General features: G+C 38.4%; 2 protein-coding genes across 10 annotated transcripts in view; one reads left to right on the plus strand and one right to left on the minus strand.

Annotated features, from left to right (window-relative positions):
• The window catches only part of LOC149571828 (rRNA processing protein-like protein), a 124,542-nt gene that overhangs the window by 86,199 nt on the left and 12,763 nt on the right, over positions 1 to 25,580 (plus strand). For 5 of the 9 annotated variants that reach the window (XM_089813236.1, XM_089813235.1, XM_089813238.1 and 2 more), the window contains 4 exons: positions 2,355 to 2,457; positions 2,560 to 2,655; positions 2,762 to 2,815; positions 7,153 to 7,258. In XM_089813236.1, the coding sequence (XP_089669362.1) occupies positions 2,355 to 2,457; positions 2,560 to 2,655; positions 2,762 to 2,815; positions 7,153 to 7,258 (359 nt within the window). The remainder of the gene's footprint in view (positions 1 to 2,354; positions 2,458 to 2,559; positions 2,656 to 2,761; positions 2,816 to 7,152; positions 7,259 to 25,580) is intronic. The other 4 variants (XM_089813241.1, XM_089813240.1, XM_089813239.1 and 1 more) reach the window with 1 other exon arrangement.
• Positions 3,404 to 5,202, minus strand: LOC149571829 (uncharacterized). The gene is made up of 5 exons (XM_089813243.1): positions 5,086 to 5,202; positions 4,546 to 4,943; positions 4,225 to 4,448; positions 3,927 to 4,114; positions 3,404 to 3,830 (listed from the first exon to the last, which is right to left on the minus strand). The coding sequence occupies exons 1-5, from the start codon at positions 5,168 to 5,170 to the stop codon at positions 3,550 to 3,552; spliced, it is 1,176 nt and encodes a 391-aa protein (XP_089669369.1). The 5' UTR covers positions 5,171 to 5,202; the 3' UTR covers positions 3,404 to 3,549.

Below are 25,580 nucleotides of genomic sequence, written 5' to 3' on the forward strand. Positions count from 1 at the left end.
AACGACAAACTTTATGCTTAAATCAGTGTCATATCATCACACGCTATTTCTAAGGGAGTCGATGATCAGAAACAACGGCTTAAGGAATAAACTCTATGATCAAACTTAATAGGAAAAAGAATGAAAAAGGGGTTCATGGGTTGTAACAAATGCCTTACATGACTCTGCCTTGAATGTTTGCAAAGAGCCTTGTGTTTGGGATGAATCTGCCAACTTGCTTTGAGATCCGCGATAAGATGGAATTCAGTCGATTAGCATAGTGAGCATCGGGTTGACTTTGCAAATTACGAGGATACCTAGCAAGGAGTTCGAATACTCAAAAGAATATGAAAGCTGAAGGAGAAAGAATGCCGATAATCGATTAAGGAAAGCCAGACTGTACAGCTTCCTTCAGTTACAAGATTATATTTGAAAGTCATTCAAATTGACTTGAAAGAAAAGAAAGGAGGGGAAAAGTAAGAAAGAAAGAAGATGAAAGGTTTTATTAAAAAAATAATAATAATTTTATTATTATTATATTTTCTCATCTATGCTTATGTGTACGTAATGATAGGGTGGCATCATTGGATTATTATTTATAATGTAATGGTGTCATTTTATTATTATTTACATATGATCATATTTGAGAATGTAAAATAATAGTAATATTTGATAAATCTTTTAAAGGTAAGAATTTATGTTTATTTTACATTATTTATTATAATGTTCCACTTATAGCTCATGGGGTTCCACCATGAAATATGTTGCCAAGTCCTAGTAACCTTGCCAAGATAGTTTTAAGTCAAACCTATCGATTTTGATGACTGGACTATTCAACGATCCCCTTCCGATGACCCCGTTTAGCAATGCTTCCCCTCTCTTCAGTCTTCTTCCTGTAATCATTCCAAAACAACATTATCGCCAAGACATCAATTCAAGATTTATAAATTGCTAATTCAAAATCATCAAGTGACCGTTAGGGATTTCATCAATGTCAGAGTAACTAACTTTACATGCTCATCATATATGTACAATAGCTATAATTAACTAACTTACTTTCACATGATCATGAATAGATTGATACAACGGCTATAATTAACTCACTTTCATATGATAATTAAATCGATACAATGGCTGTAATTAACTATCTCAATTTCACATGATCATGAAGGAATAAACAACGGCTATAATTAACTAACTCAATTTCACATGATCATCAAGAAATAATTTGATTCAACGGCTATAATCAGTTTAAAATTTTAGGGCAAAATTTGGGATGTAACATGAAGGATAATAAGTATATTTTATAATCCTTATTCTTCGATGCATAAATAATACCTTTTGATCTCTATTTCATCTGATCAGTACACACACACACACACACACACACACACACACACACACCCATGCGCGATTCAATTGAATAAGATCCATCTCCCTCTTCATTTCATTGAAATACCTCTCTTCAAATAGACTCAACTGTTCTTTAAGACATACTTCTTTCTGATCACATCTCTTTGAGAATAACCAATCTAATTAATCAAAACTCATTTCTACTTATTCAAAGATTGCACCTGAATATCTAAAATCACTCTGTCATTGATAAAGTTCTTAGGGTAGTAACATCTCTCCTAATCGTAGTCTTGACTCTTTACACAGACCACTGATAATCTATATTGTTGATTTAGTATTTGAATTGAACATGGTTTGATGATGATCATTATCGTGTCAGCTTAGTTGCTATCAACTTAAGATTGTATAATATTGATTATCCTCCCAATTCACTGTTGCTTGTCGACGGATGAATATAATGTCACACTTTCTTTGTTTAAGATTAATATATTCTTTTTTGACATCACAGCTGGTCTTCCCTGTTTGGTTGGATTATATACATCATATTCTTTTCTTTCGCTGCCATGGATGTCATTGTTCCTTCTGATGGTGATGTTGTGAATCAATTCTTCTTGAGCGCAGGCCTTTTGAATCTTCTTGGATAATCATTGATATCTTAGGCATGATCAGTCTCTGTCATGATTGTTGATGTATATGAAGAGCTTGGCGGCAACAGAAATTAACACCTGGGGTACATAGCCAATAACTTTGTCAAAACATGCAATGTCATATTATGTTGATAAAAGTATTTGGATTAACATTTTGAAACTACGGTGAACTCTTTTCTCACATGCAATGACACGTGCCATATTGATTTGTCCTCTAAACTCTGACAGTGTAATTCTGAAAGCTCAATCTTTTCTGTGGTTTGATTTAATGTTTTTGCTCTATTGTGAATTGAATTTTCAATTTTGGCTAAACAGAAGAGTGGAGTAATTCTCTTTCACGTACATGTATCTGAATCTGCTTGCCTTATTTTGCAGGATTGCTCCATTCCGTGATAATTCTGTAGACAAATGGCATCGAAAGACACAGCTTTCAGCGGGTGCTGCTGCAATGAAAAGTAAATTTCGTGCTTTCAATCAGGTTTGTTTCTAAATACTGCATCTGTCTTGTGGAATTTTGTATCAGTCATAATCTACCAGTGACAGAATTGTTTCTGAATATATATATTTTCACAAAACACAGAGCATAAGTCAGCAAGTATCAACATATATGAAGGACCCAACAAGTATGATGAAGAGGATGCAACTTATGCGCTCTTCTGTTGATGTGATTGGGACTGTAAGTCTTTTGTCACATTTATGTGTTTAAAAAATAGAGATTAGTTGGTGTTAGTGGCTTTTATTCCTGATAAAGAACTCTTTTTAAATATTATTTTTCCCTGCAGTCTTCACAAGCACTGGTGTCTCAAGAACCAAAGTTTCAGGGAAAAACAGCTGAGGTATTACACTTGCTTAAGATTAAGTTAAAATTCTGCTAGGTCCTCATCATAGTTGGAAAACTCGCCAAATGCAAAACCTCACCAAGCCCCCCCAAAAGTTTAATCGGGAAAAACTCGGCGATTTTAAAAAAAAACTCAGGAACCTAAAAACCCGCTGAAATTTAATTAAAAATACATTTATTTTGCAAAATTTAATGAGAAGATGCATCTAATAAGTTAATTAAAGACAATACAAAAGAAAGAAACAAAGTTTAGATATATATAAATGCATAATGCGTACAAAATTGCATTCTCATGCAGAATGCTCATGGTAGGAAGCAAAATAGTAAATTACTAAATAGTTTCAATCTGTTAAACTAGAAGTAAATACTAAAAGTCTAAATACATCAATACAATGTCAATCACATCTTCCTCTTTCCACTTGCACTAGCAGGAAAGCGAGGGGGTCTAGTCCTAGAAGAAGTGCCCTGCACTGGGATAGGGCGTGAGCTGCGTGACTGTGAACTTTGTGGCTGTGCCCCCTCGCTCGACGGCCCTATTGACTGGCTCGGCGTCCTAGAAGAGGATGCATCTCCTCCTAATGGTAATGCCTGATCCTCGCCTGAATCATCATCATCCTCGTCCTCATCCTCAATGTCATCCATAGTGAACTGAAAATCAGTGTCAGCCTCCCCCTCCATGGCCTGCCTCTCCAAATCAGCAATCTCATCTGGTGTAAACAATGGACTTGGCTCCTATGCTGTCCAATCAGAATAAGGATCTATCTCATCTAGATCAAGCGGACCAGGTAGTTCTAAGAGCTGTGACTTTTTTATGCGCAACTTAAGATTATAGTGCACATAAACAAGGTCATTAAGCCGTTTTTGAGTCATTCTGTTTCTTTTCTTTGTATGGATAGACTCAAATAAGCTCCAATTGCGCTCACAATGGGATGAGCGACAAGGTTGGGATAGGACTCTGAGAGCAAATTTCCTTAAATTGGGGGTATTGCCACCCCAACTTGCCCACCAAGCATCTGCAAAACAAAATTAAAAAAGTTATAAAGCAATAAAAAACAAAATCAGAAGCACAACTTATCAATTAGCAAAAGTTTTAAAGTTTGACGCTTTACCTGGTGCTTGAGTAGATCTTGCTCTCTTTGCTAGCATAGAAGAGAACAAAGGACCCTTTGATTCCACATAGATTTGTTGTTCGGTCACAATAAGGTCTCTCTCCTCTTCACTTGATATCATTCTCTCAATGCATTTAGAGAGACCTTCCATGACCTCTCCATTAGGATCTGAGTAGGAATCATCAGCCCTAAAACAAATAGAAAATGATATCAAGTCTTACTACACAACCTTAAAAAGTAAAGTAAAATAAAGACTTATTAAAATCCCAACTTCAAGGACAATCAATTATCATAGTACCTGAATTTGGGATTGAGGAAGTAGCCTGCTACATGAATAGGTTGGTGGAGCATATTGTTCCACCTCCTATCAATTATTTCCCAAATGGGTTCAAATCTGAGACTGTCCCCGTGATAGTAACTTCTAACAGCCTCTTTCGCCCTATCCATGGCCTCATAAAGACCTCCCATTGGGGATTGCTGCCCATCACATGTGCGCAAGACTAGAACCAGGGGCAGAGACATCTACATTTGAAATTTGAAAAATACAAATTAGTTAATAACATAGTAAGTTATGAATTGATAATGAAACTTGAATAAACTAAAAATATAATGAAGTTACCTCCACAATCTCCTTAGCCTTTGCAAAAAAGCTATCATCAAAGACTATTCGTGCCACAGCTTCTCCTTCGGGCTTCTTTGAGTAAGGTGAAGCAACCCAATCAGCACACACAAACATTTGCTTCAAAGCCAATATGTGGTCAAGAATACTTTGCAACGTCAAGAAGACCGTTGCAAACCTTGTCATAGCAGGTCTCATCAAATTTTTGCCTTTAGTAGCTTTTCTCATCAAACTGAGAACCCATGGGTGATTATAGATATATTTTGTGACTCGCCTAGCATCTTCCACAACTGGACTCACCCAATCAAGTTTTTCTATGTCCTCCAAAAGAAGGTCAAGGACATGTGCTGCACAAGGTGACCAAAAAAGTGTGGGATGCCTCTCTTGGAGGATTCTACCTAAAAGATTAGCAAAAAATCAATAATCAGTAACAAACTTTCCATATTTAGTATTTACAAATTACATCAAATCTAAATTGAATAATACCATAGCATTACATTCATGATTCATATTGATTCAAATATAAAAAATTAAATCTACCTGCTGCCACATATGCTGCTGCATTATCTGTGATTATTTGCACCACATTCTCTATTCCCACCTCCATGACAACATTCTCCAACATTAAAGCCAATGTGGCTGCATTTTTCACTGTGTTGGAGGCATCAACAGATTTCCAAAACACCACATCATCTTTGCAAGCAATCAAGAAGTTAATAATAGTTCTACTTCTTCCATCTGTCCACCCATCAGATAAAATGGTGCAGCCATACTTCTTCCACTCTTTCTTTTGGTCTTCTATCAACAATCTTGCCCTACCAACCGCTTTTTCAAGCAACCTACAAAATTTAAGTGTAATATTAAATAAAGTGTAAGTGTTAGTAAAAAATTAGGAAATAAGTTATAACAATTAAGATTTAAAATATAACAATGAACTAAAGTGAATCTCAATTATTTACAATTACTAAATAGTAAAATACTAACCTTCCACTCATATCCTTGCGATTAGGCGACTTGTACCCTTTGCCTGATATTGTCATTGCATTCACCATATTGACCCAATAGGGACTATCAGCGGCATTCATTGAGATATTGTTGAAAAACCAAAAATCAGCTGCTGCAATATCAGTTTGCTCATGCACCTCCTTAAACCATGCAGTGCCCTCTAATGATGGCTGTGCTCCAGGTGTGTTCCTGGGCACAAAATAACCACCTATCCCTAATGGGGATCTGGATGGTGATGATAAAGAAGTAGGAGATGTAGAAGAAGTGGAACCGGTAAAAGAGAAATTTTGTTTGCGGATTCGTGGGCCACGAAGAGATCCTGGTATGTTCTCAAGTGCTTCTTCTTCCTCTTGCATATCAAAAGGAGCTCCTTCAGATTCAGCTATGGCTGCCCTCATAGCTATTTTTTCCCTCTCCCTATTCATTTTTTTCTCTTCAGCAGCTGCAAGTAGGGCATGGATGAATCTTTTTTCTTCATCAGTTACCTTGGGACAAGGATTTGAGTCATGTTTCTTTATGCCTGCAAGGTGGTATTTGAGGCGGTTTATGCCTCCAGAAATAATTCTCTCACAGGGAATGCATATCACCTTCCCAATATCATTTGGACTTGGAGCTTCATAGGCATACCGCCATGCCTTATCTCTTGCATTTTTAGGCCGAGTGCCTATATATCCAGATGGGCATGGTGTTTGTGGCCACTCTTCTTGTGGGTTTGTCATTTTTTTAATGGTTGACCGCTGCCCTACACATAAATATATAGAGAAATGAATAAACAAAGTTAGAACTTAGAAGCTAGGGTTTCAAATGATTCAAACTTCAAACTTGAACCATATCCTTAGCAAACAACAAACTTCAACCATATCCTTAGAAGCTAGGGTTTCAAATGATTCAAAATGATTTTAAATGATTTGAAAACATTTACAAAAAACAACAAAAACAAAAGAACATTTGTTATAAAACTATAAAAAGTTTTCAAACTATGATAAGATGAACATACCTGGAAAGAAATTTGTCTTCTAAAATTGGTTAGAATCCTCTACAATCCACTCAAATCCGCCTTGAATCACTTGCAATCAGCCAAGAATGACTCCAAACCTTCTTCTCTTCACTCCTCAAGGTTCTAAACAATGCAAATACAAGAAAGAATGAGAAAAAACACACTCACTGCCGCTTAAATCCGTCACAGGCCGCGTTCACCAGTAACTCGCGAGTTTTTCATAAAAACTCGCCGAGTTTTTGCCGACTACTCGTCGATTACTCGGCGAGTTTTTACCAGATTGCCGAGTTTTTAAATCGGCAAGTTAACTGGTTAAAAACTCGCTGAGCTAGGAAACTCGGTGAGTTTTCCATCTATGGTCCTCATGTTCAGATGTTAGTAGTAATATCATAATGGTGAATTGGGGGATTTTTCTCTTGATTTTCTTAGTAAAAGATTCTTTCGTTTGATTTCTCAAATGTATTCTTAGATAAGTTTTCATTCTGTCAATCTGTCCTTTATTAAAGTGGAGAAATTTATTGATTTCCTTTTTTTTTTTTTTGGGTAGTTTTCTTTGATGTTTAATATTTTGACATGGACAAGATTTTAAAGTGGGATTCTACTAGTGTCAGGAAATAAATGAAGATGGTGATCCTGAGCTACTTGACGACTCTGAATTCTATCAGCAACTGCTTCAAGAGTTTTTGGAGTCAACAGACCCTACATTATTAGGTAATTTGATTATTTTGAATAAATATCACAATAAAATCATCTTTTTGCACATTCCTTCTTTTGTCAATGATTTGTTAAATTATAAGCTGAAGTCTAAGTATCAATCTTTGAAGGATCTGATTTGCTTTACAATATGGCAGCATTATACATTTTAGGTGACATATCACAGTAAGTGTTGGATATCTCCAGCTCTTTTCCTTTCTCTTACCTGTTAAATACCTTAGGATAGAGTCAGGAGAATCATTTCTTAGTGTTTAAGTTTTTTTAGCTAATTACCTGCTGTAGGTAAGCCCCTGTTTGTTATCCAAAACTTAACTATGTCATAGTCATACAGCAGAGCAGTTCCACATGCACAAACACACATGTTAACATTCCGGCTACAAACTTCATCTCTCTTTGTATCTGATATCTGCTAAGCACAAATATTTAGCATTAGCTGGAATATTGCATGCAATTGGAGGTATTTTGCTGGCATTCATGAGAGTTTTTGCCTACATGGTTTCTCTTCATTGTAAATTGACATTTCTGTGAAGATCACATTTGGACTATATACTGTCTTTGCTCTCTCAGGATTGTAGAGTTCACATCCTTTCACACCTTTGCAATAGCTGATGCAGACAGGCTTCTCTATTTTGATGTCTAACTTAGACCTCATCCCCTTCATAACATGCGCATATGTGTTGCATTGAAACAATATAAGATGTTGAAGAATATCCTTCTTGCTTGCCTGAAACTTTTCAGGGGATTTATTAATGCATGCTGATGCAGTAATATTGAATATACTCCTCGATACTTTTGCTCCAACTTATCTTCAATGAGCACTCACCATACTAAAACTTGTTATCCTATCCATCCTCTTTACAGCTCCATTTTGTGGAGGACTGTGTGGCCTTTTTTTGTGTAGCTAAATCCGTTGTCTTTAGAAAAGTTTTTGAACTGTGCAAAATAAAAGTCATCAGCATTTTTGGCTGTAAAAACCTTACTCTTTTCTCTGTTTGGTTCTTCATAAGAGCCTCAAGCTTTTAGAGTTTTCCAAATACTTTAAGATTTTTATCTATGAAAGAACACTCATGTTTTTATGGAGAAATAGTCAATAAAGAATTGATAATCTAGGGATCTTCGTAAAGAAAGAACTGCAGAATGTCCAGGCACATATAATGATTCAAACGACAAATTCCATCAGATTTAGTAGAGCTTGAGTAAAACCTAACATGATTTTGTCTTCCATGTGAACAAAGCTCACAAAAATCATATTCTTATGAACAATCAAGAAGATGTTAGACCAAACTTTTTGACTTCAAAGCTCTGATGACTTTCCCATCATGTGGCCCATGCATTCATGCCACACATAGGTTTTTGCAGGAGACAACTAATGGTTTGTAAAGCATGGTTGCTGACAATTACTGTCCTAGCTTCAAGCATGAACAAAGTTCTAGTATAAATGCCCATTGCCAACATTATGGCTTCTTTGACAATTTTAAACCCTCATTGAAAACAACTTGTATGCTTGAGTCATATATCTGACATTTAGAAACTAGTTTCCCCACCAAACTAGGGATGCGTAACCGCTGAAGAGACAAAATTAAGATAATTCATCAAAGATTTTACATGGAGTTATTAACAGATTCCATCTTGTCTATGACAATATCAAGTAAGAAAGCATTGGATTACCATTGACTATTTGACAGCTAAATCATCACTAATAGTGAACGAGGCATGTCAACCCAATCAGTTTGTGAAAGTCACGCTGAATACAAGAGACAGACAAACTCAATACGCAATATCGATTAACTAAGTCTTCAACGGCAGTTAATTGAGCAAGCACCAAGAATGATTTGGCCAATCTATGATCAGTCATAACTACATGGATGGATAATGATTTGGGAACATATAGTAAGCTAAATTTGAGATATTAAAAGCACAGAGTATTGAAGCAAGACAGTGACAGAATAAATAAGAGGAGCAGACTATTAAAAACAGCAAGCTGTCAAAGCTGCAGGTAGCACGCCAACGAACAAGCACACCAAAGAAGAGATGATAAAGAATGAAGAGTTCAGATTAGTTTTACTGATGAAGCATTTACAAATGAAGAGTTCAGATTAGTTTTACTGATGAAGCATTTACAAATAATGGTGACCAAAGAAAGTAATTGGAATTATTTTGAAATAAATAATATGGAAGTTATGATTAACTGAAGTCGAAATAAGCATAAAGAGCAATATCATGAAAATGCACGATAGGGTAAACGATGAACCAAGAGACATGAGTTATGCCTTGTTGATGTGAGTTTTGTTCCATTGCAACATACATGATCGATCTCCTAATATCCCAAACTAAATACCAGGCTTCCAACTCTTTCTTGAATAAAAGCTGCATATATGCTAAACGTTGTATACGGATTGCGTGATCAAATGAGATAACCCCAATGTTCCTTCTTTATGTGGACTTTCACGCGGTTACAATGATGTGATATGTTGGTTATCACAAAGGGATTTATGCTATTCATTCAATGGATCAACTACGAAAACTTACTTAAACAAAACAAATTTCAAAGGAAAGGGTCTAGAAATTCTATCCAACCCTAGGAATGTAAGACAATGTTGATGATGGGTGAACCTCTAACCAATCCTCGTTTCGCCGTGTCAACTACGCATAGGAGGGTACTAGCTTGAAGGATGCGAGAATGGTTTGCACAATGTCTATATTCATTCAAATGCTTAATGAAGCCATAATTTAAATGAATATTTCTAATAGAAGTTAAATGCTTGCAATTTAGGACTAGACTAACTTTCACTATTACTTACAATCAACAAATACCAAAATGTATGGACACTAGCTCCACGATTAATCACCATTTAACAATATCTTCCATTCATCTTCTTCTAGCTTTACTCAACTTGATATAAAATCCTAAATGAGGAAATGCTGAAATTATGCAATATTCCCAACTCAAAGCAACATGAGTAATCCACCAGAAAGACCAACAATGGATCAACAAATATTTTGATAGCACTATGGAAGCAATTTCAACAAGTCTCCTTTCGTACTCTACCTCTAAAACTAACTAGTTACAAATGAGAAAGTCTTGGCCTTTATTAGTTGTGTAATTAAAAAAGGGCTAAGACTAATTTGAGATCTGGCTAGGATTAACCGCTTACAAACTGTAAGTACGGTTGCCACAATATCACCCAGTTACACAAAGAGGCCACCTAGTGGCAAATAAGAAAATTACAATGCTTTTGAGAACAAATGAGAACATGGATAAGGTAGATGCACCAGATGCCTTCCATATTTACATTTGGCATAATGTGATTCAATGGGCCTGGACCCTTGTAACTAGAGCCTTTTGATTGGTTGAAGACAAGTGGGTGTCGCCTCAGTTTCCTTATCTTGTAGTTTTGATAAATTCTTTGGTGATGAGAAAATATCTATTGATGCTCAATATTATCAAACCTTTAATTATGATGGCATATTTCCAAATTGCTTCATCTTCTCATATTTTCTCCATCTTTGATTTTGAAATCTTCTCATTGCACTTGTTGATTTTGGAGATCTTGATTTTCTTGGCCATGATTTTCTTGAAGTGATGAAATATTTCGTGTAGACTGAGCTTTGAAAATGGACTTGGATTTCCAAAGGAAAATTAAGTTGGTGATGATTTCTATCGCTTGTAGATTTTGAATTTTCTTGAGCCAAACTTGTTCTTTGAGTTCCAATTTGATAATCTTGTTAGAGTAGAGCGTAAATTTAATTTAATTTATTAAATTACCTTTACTCCCTTCTTAAGATTTCACTTTATGCATTTTGCATTTCCATTTAATAGTTAATTAGTAATTATTAAATGTCATTTACCTCTTAGGGTTTCCCTTTTAGGTCTTTCGATCTCCTTTTATAAGGATTGATCTTTTGTAAATATCTCTCATTCTTTCAGTTTGATAATATAATTTGCATATTCTCAGAGCAAAACCCTTGTCTCTTTCTTTGTCTTTTCTTCTCTATGACAAGTTCTTGCATGTAGGTGTTCTTCGGGTTTTGTGGATTTGTATTGCTCAAATCCTTCATGGTATCAGAACTCATGGCTGCTAGAAAGGAGAATGAATTTTTTTGCTGCAGGTATTGAAGAAACTTGGAGCTTTTGAAGAATGAAATTTTTTGCCTTCTTGCTTGAAGCTATATTGCTATTTTAAATGGAAGCCAAAGATCCTGCTTCAGTCTAGAAGTAGAGACTTGCATGGAATAGTAATGACAACAAAGGTTGAATTGAATTCCGCTGGTCCATCATAGACAGGCCAAGATCATGCTCTTTTTGCATGGGTCTCTCCTTCATCTTCTTCTTAGTGACACAATTTTAGTGGACTTGTTATGCCTTTCATTTCAAGATTTTGGAGGGTTTTCTACTATTAGTGTTGATGCTTCCTCGGTTCCATAGTTGATCAGTTTTGTAGACAATTGGCACCTGTATTTTCACCTAGTAATTTACTTTTGCATGGTTGAGTGGTGTCGTTCGGGCCACTCGTACATATTTATGTGTCATCTACATCCTTAACTGATAGATGTTTTGCCTTTGTTTGCCATCTATTCATTGTTTGGGTGCTTCTATGTAGATTATTGTCTTATGTATCTTCGATTGACAAATGTTTTGCATCTGCTCATTGTTTGAGTAGTGTCATTAGGGCACTCATGCAGATTGATCTTGATTTTCATCCTGGTTTCGAAGGAGGTTTTTCATTCAGCACTATGACAACTATCATTCAATAGTTGTCCACACTTTTGTTGTGTATCGATGCTTTTCTAATGCATATTTTGAGGGGGGTTTTGTTTCTACTAGGTTTTCTCTCTTTCCTCTTTTCTAGTCTTAGGATTTTGTCTCCCTCGTTAGGCTTTTGTTTTCGCTCTAACTTGAGCATACAAAGGTGTTTTTCGATCCAAAAGAAGCTCGGGAAAGTTGATTTAGAGACAGAGATGATGGTGAAGGTATTTTTTGGACTTTTTCTAGTTTAGTACGTATTTATTCGCTCGAGTCAGATGATGTCTTCTATCTTCTAGGGGCGTAACTTGCTCGTTATTGCTCCATATTTCGATTCAAAAGTAGTGCTAGAAAGCTCTTCTTGAGCACTTTCCAGATTCTTTGTCATTTCACTAGTATTTTATACGAGGTATTTGTGATACTCAATTGAAGTCTTTTTGCTCTATTCTTGTATACGCATTCTTTCTACAAGTTGGGGTTTGAGTTTTTGCATTGACACTTTCTTAAAACAATGGCCGAGACATCTTGTCTAGTACTTCTAAACCCATACAACTATCACACATGGAAATCTCATATGCAACAACTTCTCCGTTCAAAGGGTTTGTGGTCTTGTTTAGATACATCACAACTAGTATGTCAGAGTCAATATCAGACTTTGCAGAATAGGAATAAGATGGATGAAGCCATGGGTTTGATTTCTTTGAGAGTTTCAGATAACTTACAGTTTCATCTTGATGAATGTTGCACTCATCAAAAAATGTGAGACAAGTTCGAAGACTTGTTTGGTACCATCATCGAGTTCAAAGCACTTCAGATTGAGACAGAGCTTACTTCTCTTGTACTAGATGCTTTTCCCTCTATTGAGGACTTTCTCACGAGGTTCAAACAACAAAGGACTTTGTTAAAGGGATGTGAGAAAGAGAAGATAGATAAGGAGTGCATCTCTTTGATTCTATCAAAGCTTCGAGGAAACTTTTAGATATTTCCTTTGTGTGGTGTGAAAAGGTCTTCTAGCTCTATTAGATCTACCGAGCTATCCAGATGTTTTAGATCCCGTTCCGTTTATTTGCACCAGCGACACTCCTCTGCGAGTGGCTAGAGACAATATAGTGCCTCTACATATTGGCATGTGTATCATTCAGTGACTGATTTCTTTTCGCCTAAGAATGATTCCTACTCTCTCTTAGCGTTTTCTCTGTCTCTCTCTTTATTTGCTATTGTTGCTTTGGTTTTAATCATTTATTTTCGGACACCTTTGTGTGTTTCTGCTAGTGTTTGCCTCACTTTTGTAATCTTTCAGTCCCAATAGACCTATTTTGGTCTCTTGTTGGACATTAATATCATTATCTTATCTTATCTTCTACTTTCCATTCCACTATGGATGCCTTGGGTCCTAGATTTACCATGCCTACTTTTGAGGTATTTTGTGATCGATTGACTAGAGAGCAGTCCAAGCTTACACAGTTGGATACTATCACAGGTTCAAAGACACAGGCATTGGTTGCTTAGACATCTACAGGGAAGCCGAAGTAGAAATTGAAGCCCAAGACTAAGTACACAGGTGATTCTTGCAGTTTTTCTGGAAAGGAAGGACATCCAGTTTCCAGGTGTTGGAAACGTCTTGAGGCTTTAGAGGAGGCCATGCAACAACATAGTATTGCTTCTCTGAAGCCACCACCTCCTTCTTCAGGGAAAGGACATGCTCTTTCTGCATGAGCATTGTCTTCTACAGCTACTTGGATTCCTGATTCAGGTGCTTCGCACCATATGACACACTCACCTAGCTTAGTTACCTTACTTGCTCAGAGTGTTACTACACAAATTGTAGTTGGTGACTCTACACAACTTTTAGTTATAGGTTCAGGAACTATCTCTTTAGAGGGTGGTTCACTACAAGATGTTTTGTTGGTTTCAGCCATTTCTACGAACCTCCTGTCTATCTTTCAAATTTGTCATTCTAGCTCAGGTAAGACAGTTGAGTTCTCACCACATGATGTGGTTATTTGAGACCTCCATGATCTTGACTTGGTTGTTGCTATTGGGAGTGTTGATCTTTAGTCTCACTTATATCAATTTGATGGCTTTGAGAGCTCCGATTCTACAAGTATTTCTCTTATTGCTCATGCGGACATAGTGAGCAAGCTTTGGCATGAGCTTTTTGGTAATGTTAATTACAAATATCTACAACCAATGAGTACACAGGAGCTAGTGATTGGGCTACCTCAAATCTCTTGTACTGACGGTGTTTGTCAAGTTTGTGCACTTGGCAAACATCATAGAGATCCATTTCCGTTAGGTAGATCCACAAGTGCTAAGGCACCATTGGAGTTGACACACAGTGATCTTATGTCATTCCCCACTCCATCTTTTTCAGGTGCTTGATATGTGCTTACCTTCATAGATGACTTCTCTAGATGCACATGGGTGAACTTTTGAAGTACAGGTTTGATGTCTTTGATTCATTTCGAATCTTGAAGACATTTGTGGAGAAGTAGTCTGGTCTTTCTGTCAGGTGTATATGTACTAACAATGAGGGGGAATATGTGAATCAGGCTTTCAGAGATTTTTGCACTGAGCATGATTTACAACATCAATTCACAGTTCCCCATACCCCTCAGCAGAATGGGGTTGCAGAGAGAAAGAACATGACATTATGGGAGATGGTCAATTGTATGATTTGGTCTCGAGCTATGAGTTCTTCACTTTGGGCTGAGGCTATCAATTGTGCCAACTATATTTAGAATCCGATGCCTCACAAGGCATTGCAACACTGACTCATGAGGAGACTTGGACTCATGTCAAGCCCGATGTTTTGATAGTCCACATTTTTGGTAGTGAGGCTTGGGCATTTATTCCAGATGCTCAGCAAAAAGCCATGGAGAGGAAGAGTCGAGCACTTATCTTTGTTGGCTATTGTGAGGATGTGAAGGCATACAAGTTGTTTGATCTTGATTCCAGAGATGTCTCGTTTCGGCTAGATGTTCAGTTTGATGATCGTTATCCTCAGATGAAACCTCCATCACCAACTTCTCCCTCACTACCCAATACTTCCTCTACTCCTTCACAGGATTATGCATGCTTTGAGGAAGATCTTGATATAGATTCCCATTCACCACCTCTGCTACTTGTTCAACGAGTGCTCAAGCGGGCTCGTGCTACTATTGATGCAGCAAGACCTATGGCAAGTGATCCTACATATTCTCATCGCACTCGTACTCAAACTTCTGGTACTAGACTATTGAGTCATCATGCCATTTTCGATGATCCACAGAGTTTTTCACAGGTGACAGGACACTTAGAGTGGAATAGGGCTATGGAGAGGAGTACACTTCTTTGATGAAGAACCAAACGCGGGATTTTTGTCCTCTTCCGAAAGGAAGAAAGTTGGTTTGGTGCTGGTGGGTGTACCATACCAAGTATGCTACCGATGGTTCTATTGATAGGTACAAGACACGTCTTGTTACAAAGGGCTTTTCACAAGTTGAGGGTATTGATTACTCCGAGACCTTTGCTCTTGTGGCGAAGATGAATTCTATTTGCATTACACTCTCTCTTGCAACTTCACAAGGATGGATAGTTTTTTAGATGGACGTGAAGAGTGCCCTTTTGCATGAAGACCTTGATGAAGAGATCTATATGAAGGAACCTCATGGTTTTGTGCAGGACTCTTCATTGGTATGTAGGCTTTAGAGGTCTGTATATGGTCTCAAACAAGCCCCTCGGGCTTGGTATGAGAAGATGGATTCCTTTTTGCTTGCTTTATAGTTTACTCGGTATCATTCTGATCCTATAGTTTACATTCAGTTTCATGAGGTTGACTAATTGATACTTGTGCTTTATGTAGATGATCTCATCATTACAGGTAGCTCATCCTTCATGGTACAGAGTGTCCATCGAGCCTGGAGAGAGCAATTTGAGATGACAAACCTTAGACTTATGCACTATTTTTTGGGCCTATAGGTTGTTCAGTCTTCGGATGGAACAGCCATACTCCAGCAACAATATGCTCTTGATATGCTTTAGAGATTTAGCATGCTTGATTGCTAGCTTGCTACCACACCTTTTCAGTCAGGTGTTGTTTTATCTACCACTTCCACTACTACAGTGGATTCCACTTTATACAGATAGCTTGTGGGTAGTTTGTTGTACCTAACACACACACGTTTTGATATATCCTTTGCGGTTGGACTTGTCTCTAGATTCTCCCATGATCCACATGAGTCATTGGAAAGCTTCCAAACGTATCTTGAGGTACATTAGGAGTACTACATGTTATGGGATTCACTACACATCAAGGGATCCTCACATTGTTGGTTACACAGACTTAGATTGTGCTGGTGATATTGTCGATCGTAAGTCTACTAGATTTGTCTTTTGTCTTGGTTTTGGTCGTATCACATGGTCTTGCAAGAAGTAGCATGCTCACACATTATCATCTACACAGTCAAAGTATAGGGCTGTTGTGCTAGCTAGTCAAGGGGTTTTGTGGCTTAGATAGCTGATGACAGAGTTTGGATCTCCTCCTGATAGTCCCGCCTTTGCATGGTGTGACAAGTAGAGTGCTATACATATTTTCTGCAACCTAGTTGAGCATCAACAGACCAAGCACATTGAGCTTCACATGCACTTCATCTGTCATCTGATTTAGGATGGATCTTTGAGCTTGGAGTACATTCCCATTGCTGAGCAGGTTGCAGACATCTTCACTAAGCCTTTTGCATCCCCGCGGTATCTTCAGCTGCGTTCTATGCTTGGGGTGAAGGAAGTTGTCCTTGGGGGGTCTCAGTGATGAGTCCTTCCTTCTTTTCTTGCTATCTCTTTTTGGAATAGGGTTTTTCCCACATGGTTTCCCTGTTTCTCCGTTTCATAGAGTTTGGTTGTGATTGGGTACCTCATCAGGCCTTGTTGCCGGGACCGAAGTTTGCTTTCAGCATTGTAGTTTGCTTGCTTTTTTTGCTTTGTTGCTCATCTTAAGGGGGGTTGTTAGAGTAAAGTGTTAATTTAATTTAATTTATTAAATTACCTTTACTCCCTTCTTAAGATTTCACTTTATGCACTTTGCATTTCTATTTAATAATTAATTAGTAATTATTAAATGTCATTTACCTCTTATGGTTTCCCTTTTAGGTCTTTCGATCTCCTTTTATAAGGATTGATCTTTTGTAAATATTTTTCATTCTTTCAGTGTAATAATATAATTTGCATATTCTTAGAGCAAAACCCTTGCCTCTTCTTTGTCTTTTCTTCTCTATGATAGGTTCTTGTATGCAAGTGTTCTTCGGGTTTTGTGGATTTGTATTGCTCAAATCTTTCAAATCTGATCTTAAATCACCTTCTCATTTGAAGTTTTGAGCCTGATCTTGCCACCTTCTTTTGTTCTCCAAGCTTGTCCTTCAATAATTACCTTGCAAAGCAAAGGAATTTTTTTATTAAGCTTGCCAAATGACTAGTATAACATTAAGGAAATCTAAAAGCTTACATGATATGATATTACATCTAGATTCAACTTCTCTTCAAGACAAATTGACTTCACTATTTCAATTTTTCTCATGATTTTTATCAACATGTCCTACAAAACTTTACCTTGCTGGCTGATATCTAAAATCTGAATGCTTAGCAAGGGTTACAATAAACCAACTGGATATACATGCTCTGACTTGTTCTACTAACAAGTCATACACCCTCTAACATGACTAAGAACATCATAGATCCTTACAAGATAATCTCTTCCTAATCCACCTTTTAGTCCTAAAGTACCCGAGATGACCTGCTATCAAATTATCATGCACAGTCTGCAAGATCTGCTCTTTAAGTTTATTTTCATGAACCAAATAAATAATATTTTTGTAGTAGATGACATCATGAATAACCTTGTATGTATCATCTTGAATCTGATCATCCATGACCTCACATGCAAATGTGTTCTTGGAATACTCAACTAAATTTTGAGACCCGATCCTTTGGAATCTTTGACATAGCACAAGAAGTAGCAGTGGTTGGACTCCTAGAAAGTGCATCTTCTACTATATTATTCTTTCCCTTGATGTATTTAGTATTGAAGTTGTATGCCTTCACCTTGCTGATCCACTTTTGTTTTCTCTCATTTATTTCCTTCTGTTCCAAGAAGAAAAATCAATTTTTATGGTCTCTTCTAACCACAAAATATCCACCCACTAATATTGCCTGAACATAGCTGAAGAGTGCATGCTAACATCTTGTTATCAAAGGTGGAATAAAACTTCTCATGATCCTTCAACTTAATTCTCTCGTAGGCAATAGGGTGCCTATCCTGCATAAGTATGACTCCTATCCGTTCACCTAAGGTGTTACTCCAAAACAAATGGCCTAGTGAAATATGGTAAAGCTAACATTGACCATGTACTCATCACCTGCTTGACCTTATTGAATATCACCTCTGCATCCTCAGATCACTTGAAAACAACTTTTTTTGTGAGATTAGTAAGTGGTGCTGCAAGATGAGAAAACTCCTTCACAATCTTATTGTAGAAGGAACACAACCCAAGGAATCTCCTCATATTTGAAACATTCCTCGGTGGCGGCCAATCTAGTATATCTTTTCCTGATGATCTTTGACCCCATTAACTCCAATAACATGCCCAAGGTACAAGAAATATGTCAAGGAAAACTCGAATTTGGATTTTGTTTGACAATTTAACAGGGAGATTGTGTAATAGTTTTTTTAATCAACGTTTCGGATCACACTCCATGATCCGTTACCGGGATGATAAAGAGAGCATAAGGAGATCAGAAAAAATACTCTTAAACTCATTTAGATGCTGTAGGTGCTCTGTTGTCAGGTTATTGGGTAGTTAGACGGTTGCACATGCGAGGGAGTTACACGATCGAGATGGTTCACCTTGCGACCCCCTAGACACTATATGTATGCATTATTTCCTTTAATTGGGACATGTTGGTATGGAGTACAATTGTGTATGGTGAATAATTAATGAATATAATATTACTGTTCCCTCTTTCCGTTCCATGTTGAGTACTTTACCTTATGCAACTAGTCTCTGTTGCCCCACGAGGGTAAACATTTGGCGCCATTACCATTCTCAAATCTGGGAAAGCGACGTGATCAATGGCATACCACAAATAGAGTAAATGGGAATACCTATCAAGGAGAATGTGAGAATTAATGAGAATGAAATATCCAAGTTGTTTGAATTGGAGCACAAACTGACAAAAAACTTCTACATTTTGTTTTGCACGATTATTGAAATCTTTATATGGACAGAAGCCGTACGTGAAGGGGTTCCAGAGGAACACTATCTTGGACTCATTGAACATGAGCCTCACTGCCAACCGATTGTGGCATCAGTTCCCTCGACTGTTTGCACAAGCCTTTTTGGCACAGAGACAACAACACGAGGAAATCGAGTGGGAGCAGCGAAGGCATCAGACCCTTCAAAACTTCCGGGAATGCAACCGTCCGGAATTATAAGTGATGAAAACAGCCGAAGGTCTCACCCATGAGCCCTAGGCCATGTGAATGTGAGTAGTGTGAGTTGAAAAAAGCACTAACCTCTTTAACGATCGCACAGACGACCCATAATGATGTATGGAGACTATATAAATAAGTGTTCTTGCTAATTATGATGTTTTCTGAGGATTGATGCCAAACTAGTTGAGCAAAAATAAAAATAGAAATGAACAAAATAATGGTGATATTCACTCCACACAACAAGCTTTGATCCTCCCACAACGAGTCAAGCAATGACAAAGGCTCAGGCAACTTGCTAACAAGTACGATAGCATGGTCGTGGAGGGTGACCTCGTCGCCAAGGGAGGTGCACTAAACGGAGAGCATGGTTCGCCCAACCATCTGCGACCGAGAAGTACCGAGGACTTACTTGAAGAGACGCGACAAAGGTTGAATTGGTTGAGGAGACAAGGGAGTAGTTTCTAAACTTGCATAGACCACGGGTGGGGAACTTGGACAAAAGTAAAGAGGGAACCAATGTGGCTCAAGGTGTGGAAGGAGCACGAGTGCGCAGTGATTACTTTGTCCTGGATGCACCAGGGGATTGAGTACAATTCGATAGTCGACCACACCTCTTCTAAGAACCTATCACATTGTAGTGCACACAGGCACAAGTTCATGTGCAAACATAGACTTTGCACAAGGCGCAACAACAACAATCGTTATAGACAACACAACTACCTGTAATGACACAACGACCATCAATTATGGTAGGGCTGAAATAGAAACTACCCAAGTTTATTGCTGACAGGAAGGAAGATCCTGTCAGACATTGTTGTACATGCGAAACCATCTAGGCGGAAAATGGGGTTATCGATAAAGACGAATGGGTTCAACATTTTTGTGCAACTGTACAGGGTGTTGCCATTGACTGGTATTCAGACATGGACAAAACGAAAATAGGTTCACGGGACGAGCTGAGGAAAGAAATCCAAGCAGAATTTAAACTGCTTCGGGATGACAATGAGATTGTCATAGAGATCCATAGTGCTAAACAATGCAAGAAGGAAACTATCTGAGCCTACAATAGAATGCTGAAGGAATTGCTCAAGATGGAAACCCGATTGGCAGATAAATTAAAGAAGAGATGGTTCGTCAATGGATTAAATGCATCTTTGAGAAGAAAAATGAGGATTGTACTCCCGACATCATATAATGATGTGTATGACAGAGCTATGAATTTGGAAAGTGAAAGTAAAACATTAAAGAAGAAGAAAAGAAAGTCATCATCCGAGAGTGACGAATCCTCAAACGAGGATAGTTGCAACAATGATGAATCTAATAAAAAGGTACAAATGTTACAAAAGGATATGGAATGCATGATGTGGGAGTTCAAAATGATGAAAGGAGGCACAGGGCAGCATGACCAAGGATAAATGTGGTGCACGGAGTGCAAAGAAAGCAGGCACATAAAAGGAGCATGTCCTAAAAAGTCATTATGTGACACTTGCCAGGTGATGGGCCATTCCACCAAGGACTGACTATATAACTTAAAGCCGAGAGGGCCACAAGTGTTTTTCACCCAAGAACAATGATCTGCCCCTGGGGTAGCCACCGCCAACTAGCAAACAAACAATGCATTTTCTAGCAGGTTTTGAAATAACCGACGAGTAGGAAGAGGAGGTAATGAGAATAAAAGCCGTATACAATACAATTTGAAGGACTAACTGATGATTCAGTGTCTAGTGGGGTCACTTTGTCCAAGACTGCGAGAAAAACGACACACTGCAGAAGTTGTGTTGATGGTGTGGTCCCAAAGATCACGAAGAAGCCAATTGCCCAAAGCCTCCAATGAACCTACTCAACATTGAAGATGAAGAAGTGCCGGTAGTCACTCGTAATCAGGGGAAACAAGCCATGTACCCTGATCCCCATATAGAGAAGCAGAGAGTACGGGAGGCGAAAGAGGAAATAGAGAAGGCAATGAAAGCAAAGCGGGATTCACTTGTGGTTACAAGCATACATGGACTACTAGCAGACTACTCTTCGAGTTGCAAAAACAGGCCGAGTTTTCTAGCTTGGGGAGTTTTTATGACTTTTATTGGCACAAAAAACTTGCAGGATTTTTGGCAAGAACTTGTCGAGTACTTGCTGAGTTTTTGTTAAAAGCTCGATCATAGTTTTATAACAGTAGTTAAAGGCAAAAAATGGCCCAAATGAGTTTCATTTCTAATTTCTTCACTTGTATATTTTTCTGAGAGGGGAAAAGTCGTCCAAACACTTGCAAACTGATTTCAATCGATTTGAAGCAGACTTGAGGCAGGTTTGAAGCACATTTGTAGTGGAGTTTTTGAAGAGGATATTATGAATGATTTGGAGAGATGGGCTATGGAGGAAGGCGTGGATTTGGTTTCATGCTAGATGACATTGAGTTGAATGAGTAGTCATTGCTAGTGCAAGGAGAAGATAGAGGCAGAGCTGTATCTAGGATTGAGGATGAGCTACAAACTAAGATAGGCATACCAAGCAAGAAGGCAACCATGGCCAGTGCAGACTTCTAAGGTTAGATCCTCTAGTTCTACCTCTCCTGTAGTTTTTATTAGAACTGAAAAGAGGAAGATGTAATTGGAATGATGTATTTACTTTTAGTTTTACATAAATTATTTACTATTTTGGTTCCAACCATGAGTCTTCCTCAGGAGAATGCAATTTTGTACCGACTGTGTTTAAAAATATCTAGACTAAGCTTGTTTGTTTTGTGTTCTTATTTATTGACTCATTGGAAGTATCTTGTCATTGAATTTTGCAAAAAAATGCATTTCTAGTTAAATTTAAACAATTTGTTAAGTTGAGTTTTTGTTGAAAACTTGCCGAGTTTTCCTGGAATTTATTTTCCAGACCTTAGTGAGTTTTTGGCTTTGGTGAGTTTTCAACTATGGCTACAAGTACCTCTGGACGAACAAAGGCTGAGAATAACATACTAGTGAGGATATTGCAAATGGAGGTTCCAATTAAAATACAAGATCTCCACACCTTACCCTAGTTGAAGACGACATTACTAAACACATGCACCTTACAACCAAGTACCAACACCACGCAACTGCCAACTGTTTCGGGAGGATCAGCAGTAGACTCTATGCTACTCGTGTTGAACAATGGACGGTAACCCGTGATCATTGAGATTGGTATTCTCGAGACAATCCTCACCGATACCATAGTTGATGGTGGGCCGAGGGTAAATGTGCCTTCGGAGGAGACGCGGAAGAAACCTGGGAAGCCTACCTTGTGGCCCCCCACCTTCAATTTAGTCGGTGCAAACTAGCATGGTATCAAACCTCTGGGAACATTGATGGCTCTACCAATCATCATTGGAACCAACTATATGTGCTAGATTTTGTCGTCATTCCATTGAAAAAGAAGGGGTATGAAGCCATTCTCGGAAGGGGATGGCTAGTAGCAGCAAGGGTGAACCACAATTGGAAGAAAAACACGCTTTCACTGGAGAGCAGCGAAAGGAAGTTTGTTATCAACCTTTGTACACAGATGGTGAATGAGGAGATGGCTTCAAAATTTGAATATGATGGAGAGTCTAGTGGAAGGGACAAGGGAAGAGATCGGATGGAGCCTAATGATGAAGGCGTGCTGGAACTTGAAAGATGTTCAGAAGATAACTTGGAGTCCTTGAACGGACTCTTCCATTGGCAAATGGAAGATTACGAGTTATTCCCAAGTAGCGATATGCTAGGAGTGAAAGGAATGGATGAAGAAGAGGAGGTGTTTCCTTAGGACTTTGAGGAGTACAAAGAAGGAGAAGCCCGAGTGAATGAAAGTCCTACTCACAACATTGACGCAAGGAAACCAATCAAGTACGAAGAGCCATCCGTACGGGTCATGAATCTCAGAGATAAAGAGAGTCTACACAACATACTGGTTGGTGATGATTGGGGTCCTACGTTGAAGACGACAAAATTCAAAATCTTCATGGAGTACAAAGATGTGTTTGCTTGGAGTCACAAGAACCTAAAGCGTATACCTCTAGAGTTGTGTGTACATCGTATACCCCTAGTGCCTGGTGCAAAACCTGTGTAGAAGAGGCTGTACATGATGAACAAGAATTATGCAGTAAAGGTTGATGAAGAGATCCAATGCATGCTAGATGCAAGAATCATATTTCAAGTTGAGACAAGTGAATGGGTCTCACCCATCATGATATCATTGAAAAAGGAGGCAAACCAAATTAGAATTTGTGTTGATTTCGACTGCTTGAATGTTGTCACTATAAAAGACCCCTTCCATTTTCCGTTCATGGATAAAATACTTGAAGAAGTTGCTGGACACAAAATGTACTCATTTGTCGATGGGTTCTCTGCTAATGACCACTTATCAATTGCAGATGAGGATAAGTTGAAGACCACTTTCGTGGTAGAGGATGGCATCTATGCATATAACTGGATGTCATTCGGTTTGTGTAATGCGCTAGTAATCTTCCAAAGAATAATTCTTCAGATCTTTGATAAAACGTTCGTAGGGAACTTTCTTGCATTCTTGGACAATTTGTCTATCTTCAATGGATAAGACACATTTGGTAACACTCGGGGAATGCATGAAAAGGTGGCGTTGGGCTAGGCTGGCATTGAACCCAAAGAAGTGTAGATTCATGGTGCTCCAAGGTGAGCTTAATATTGTATCTAAGACAGGACTCAAAACTAATCTTGACAAGATATGTGTGATAGTGGAGATGGAAGCGCCAACAGACTTCAGTGGAGTCAAATCATTCTTAGGACACATTGGATATTACAGGAGGTTCATAAAAGAACTTTGCTCAAGTTTCATGCCCCCTCGACAGGCTGACAAGAAAAGGGGAACCCTATGCTTGGGGTACGAAACAAGAAACTTCCTTTAAAGAATTGAAGACGAGATTGCTAGGGGCACCAATTCTAGCATACTCGAACTGGGATAAAGAGTTTCACGTGCATGTGGATGTGTCTAACTATGCAAGTGGCGCAACACTTGCACAAACGGGTGATCATGGCTGGGATCATCCTATCTACTTTGTTAGCAGATTGTTGTCAAAGGTAGAGAAGAACTATAACACAACAGAGCGGGAGGCTCTAGGAATGATGTATGTTGTACAAATGTTTAGACTCTATGGTGTATGTTGTACAAAGTTCAGACCCCCTGTTGGCAACGCCCTTCAAATTCTACGTAGACCACTTGGCGTTGGTGTACTTAGTAAACAAACCCATCATTCAGGGGAGGGTGAGTAGATGGTTGTTGCTACTCTAGGAGTTTACATTCACCATCGTGGTGCGACTGTGGAAGAGCCACGTTATAGCCAATCAACTATCTCAGATCAGGTCGGGGGAGCCGCCGGTAGGAGTCAATGATGACTTCCCAGACGTGCATTAATTTTTAATAGCCATCCTTCCGGAGTGGTACAAAAGTATAGGAAAATATCTATCCATTTCGCAATTCCCCAAGGAGATGCCACCAAGCGAACGATGAAAGTTGGCATTAAGGGGCAGAACGGTTTCACTGATTAATGGTCTGATTTATAAAATGGGGCCAAACCAAGTATTGAGAAGATGCATGATAGATGAGGAAGTACAAAGTGTCCTTCAAGAAGTCCATGAAGGCCCGACAGGAGGGCATATGGGACTGGACATGATGGTAACGAAAGTACTTCTGGTAGGGCTATGGTGGCCTACCTTGTATAGTGATGTGAGAATGTGGGTGCTCAGTTGTGACACTTGTCAACACACAAGTAAACCCTTGAAATGGGATTTCATGCCGCTTAACCCATTGCATGTCCAAGAGTTGTTTAAATGGTGGGGTTTAGATTTTGTGGGGCCCTTGAAGCCAAGTATGACTCAAAGATGCCGCTACATTGTGATAGCAACAAAGTATCTCACGAAGTGGTTGGAGGCACGAGTGTTACTTGATAAATCAACCATAAGCACAACAAAGTTTATTTATAAGTAGATCATTACGCATTATGGCATTCCTATCCAGTTGACCAGTGACAGGGGAGGTCACTTTGTCAATCATGTGATCCGACTACTCACGATTGAGTTCAAAATTTTTTACTCCCTGTCAAGCGCATACTATCCAAGGGCTAATGGCCAGACAAA

This window comes from Cupressus sempervirens, chromosome 2 (genome assembly GCF_028749045.1).
Source record: "Cupressus sempervirens isolate cs-2001-9-10 chromosome 2, ASM2874904v1, whole genome shotgun sequence".
Taxonomy (NCBI): domain Eukaryota; kingdom Viridiplantae; phylum Streptophyta; class Pinopsida; order Cupressales; family Cupressaceae; genus Cupressus; species Cupressus sempervirens.

Excerpts from the sequence above, each read along its gene's own strand:
- LOC149571829 (XM_089813243.1), bottom strand. The coding sequence starts at position 5,170 with ATGTTGGAGAATGTTGTCATGGAGGTGGGAATAGAGAATGTGGTGCAA. Across the intron at positions 4,944-5,085 it reads AGCAGCATATGTGGCAGCAG|GTAGAATCCTCCAAGAGAGG; the intron begins GTAGATTTAATT and ends CTAATCTTTTAG. Across the intron at positions 3,831-3,926 it reads AAGATCTACTCAAGCACCAG|ATGCTTGGTGGGCAAGTTGG; the intron begins GTAAAGCGTCAA and ends TTTGTTTTGCAG.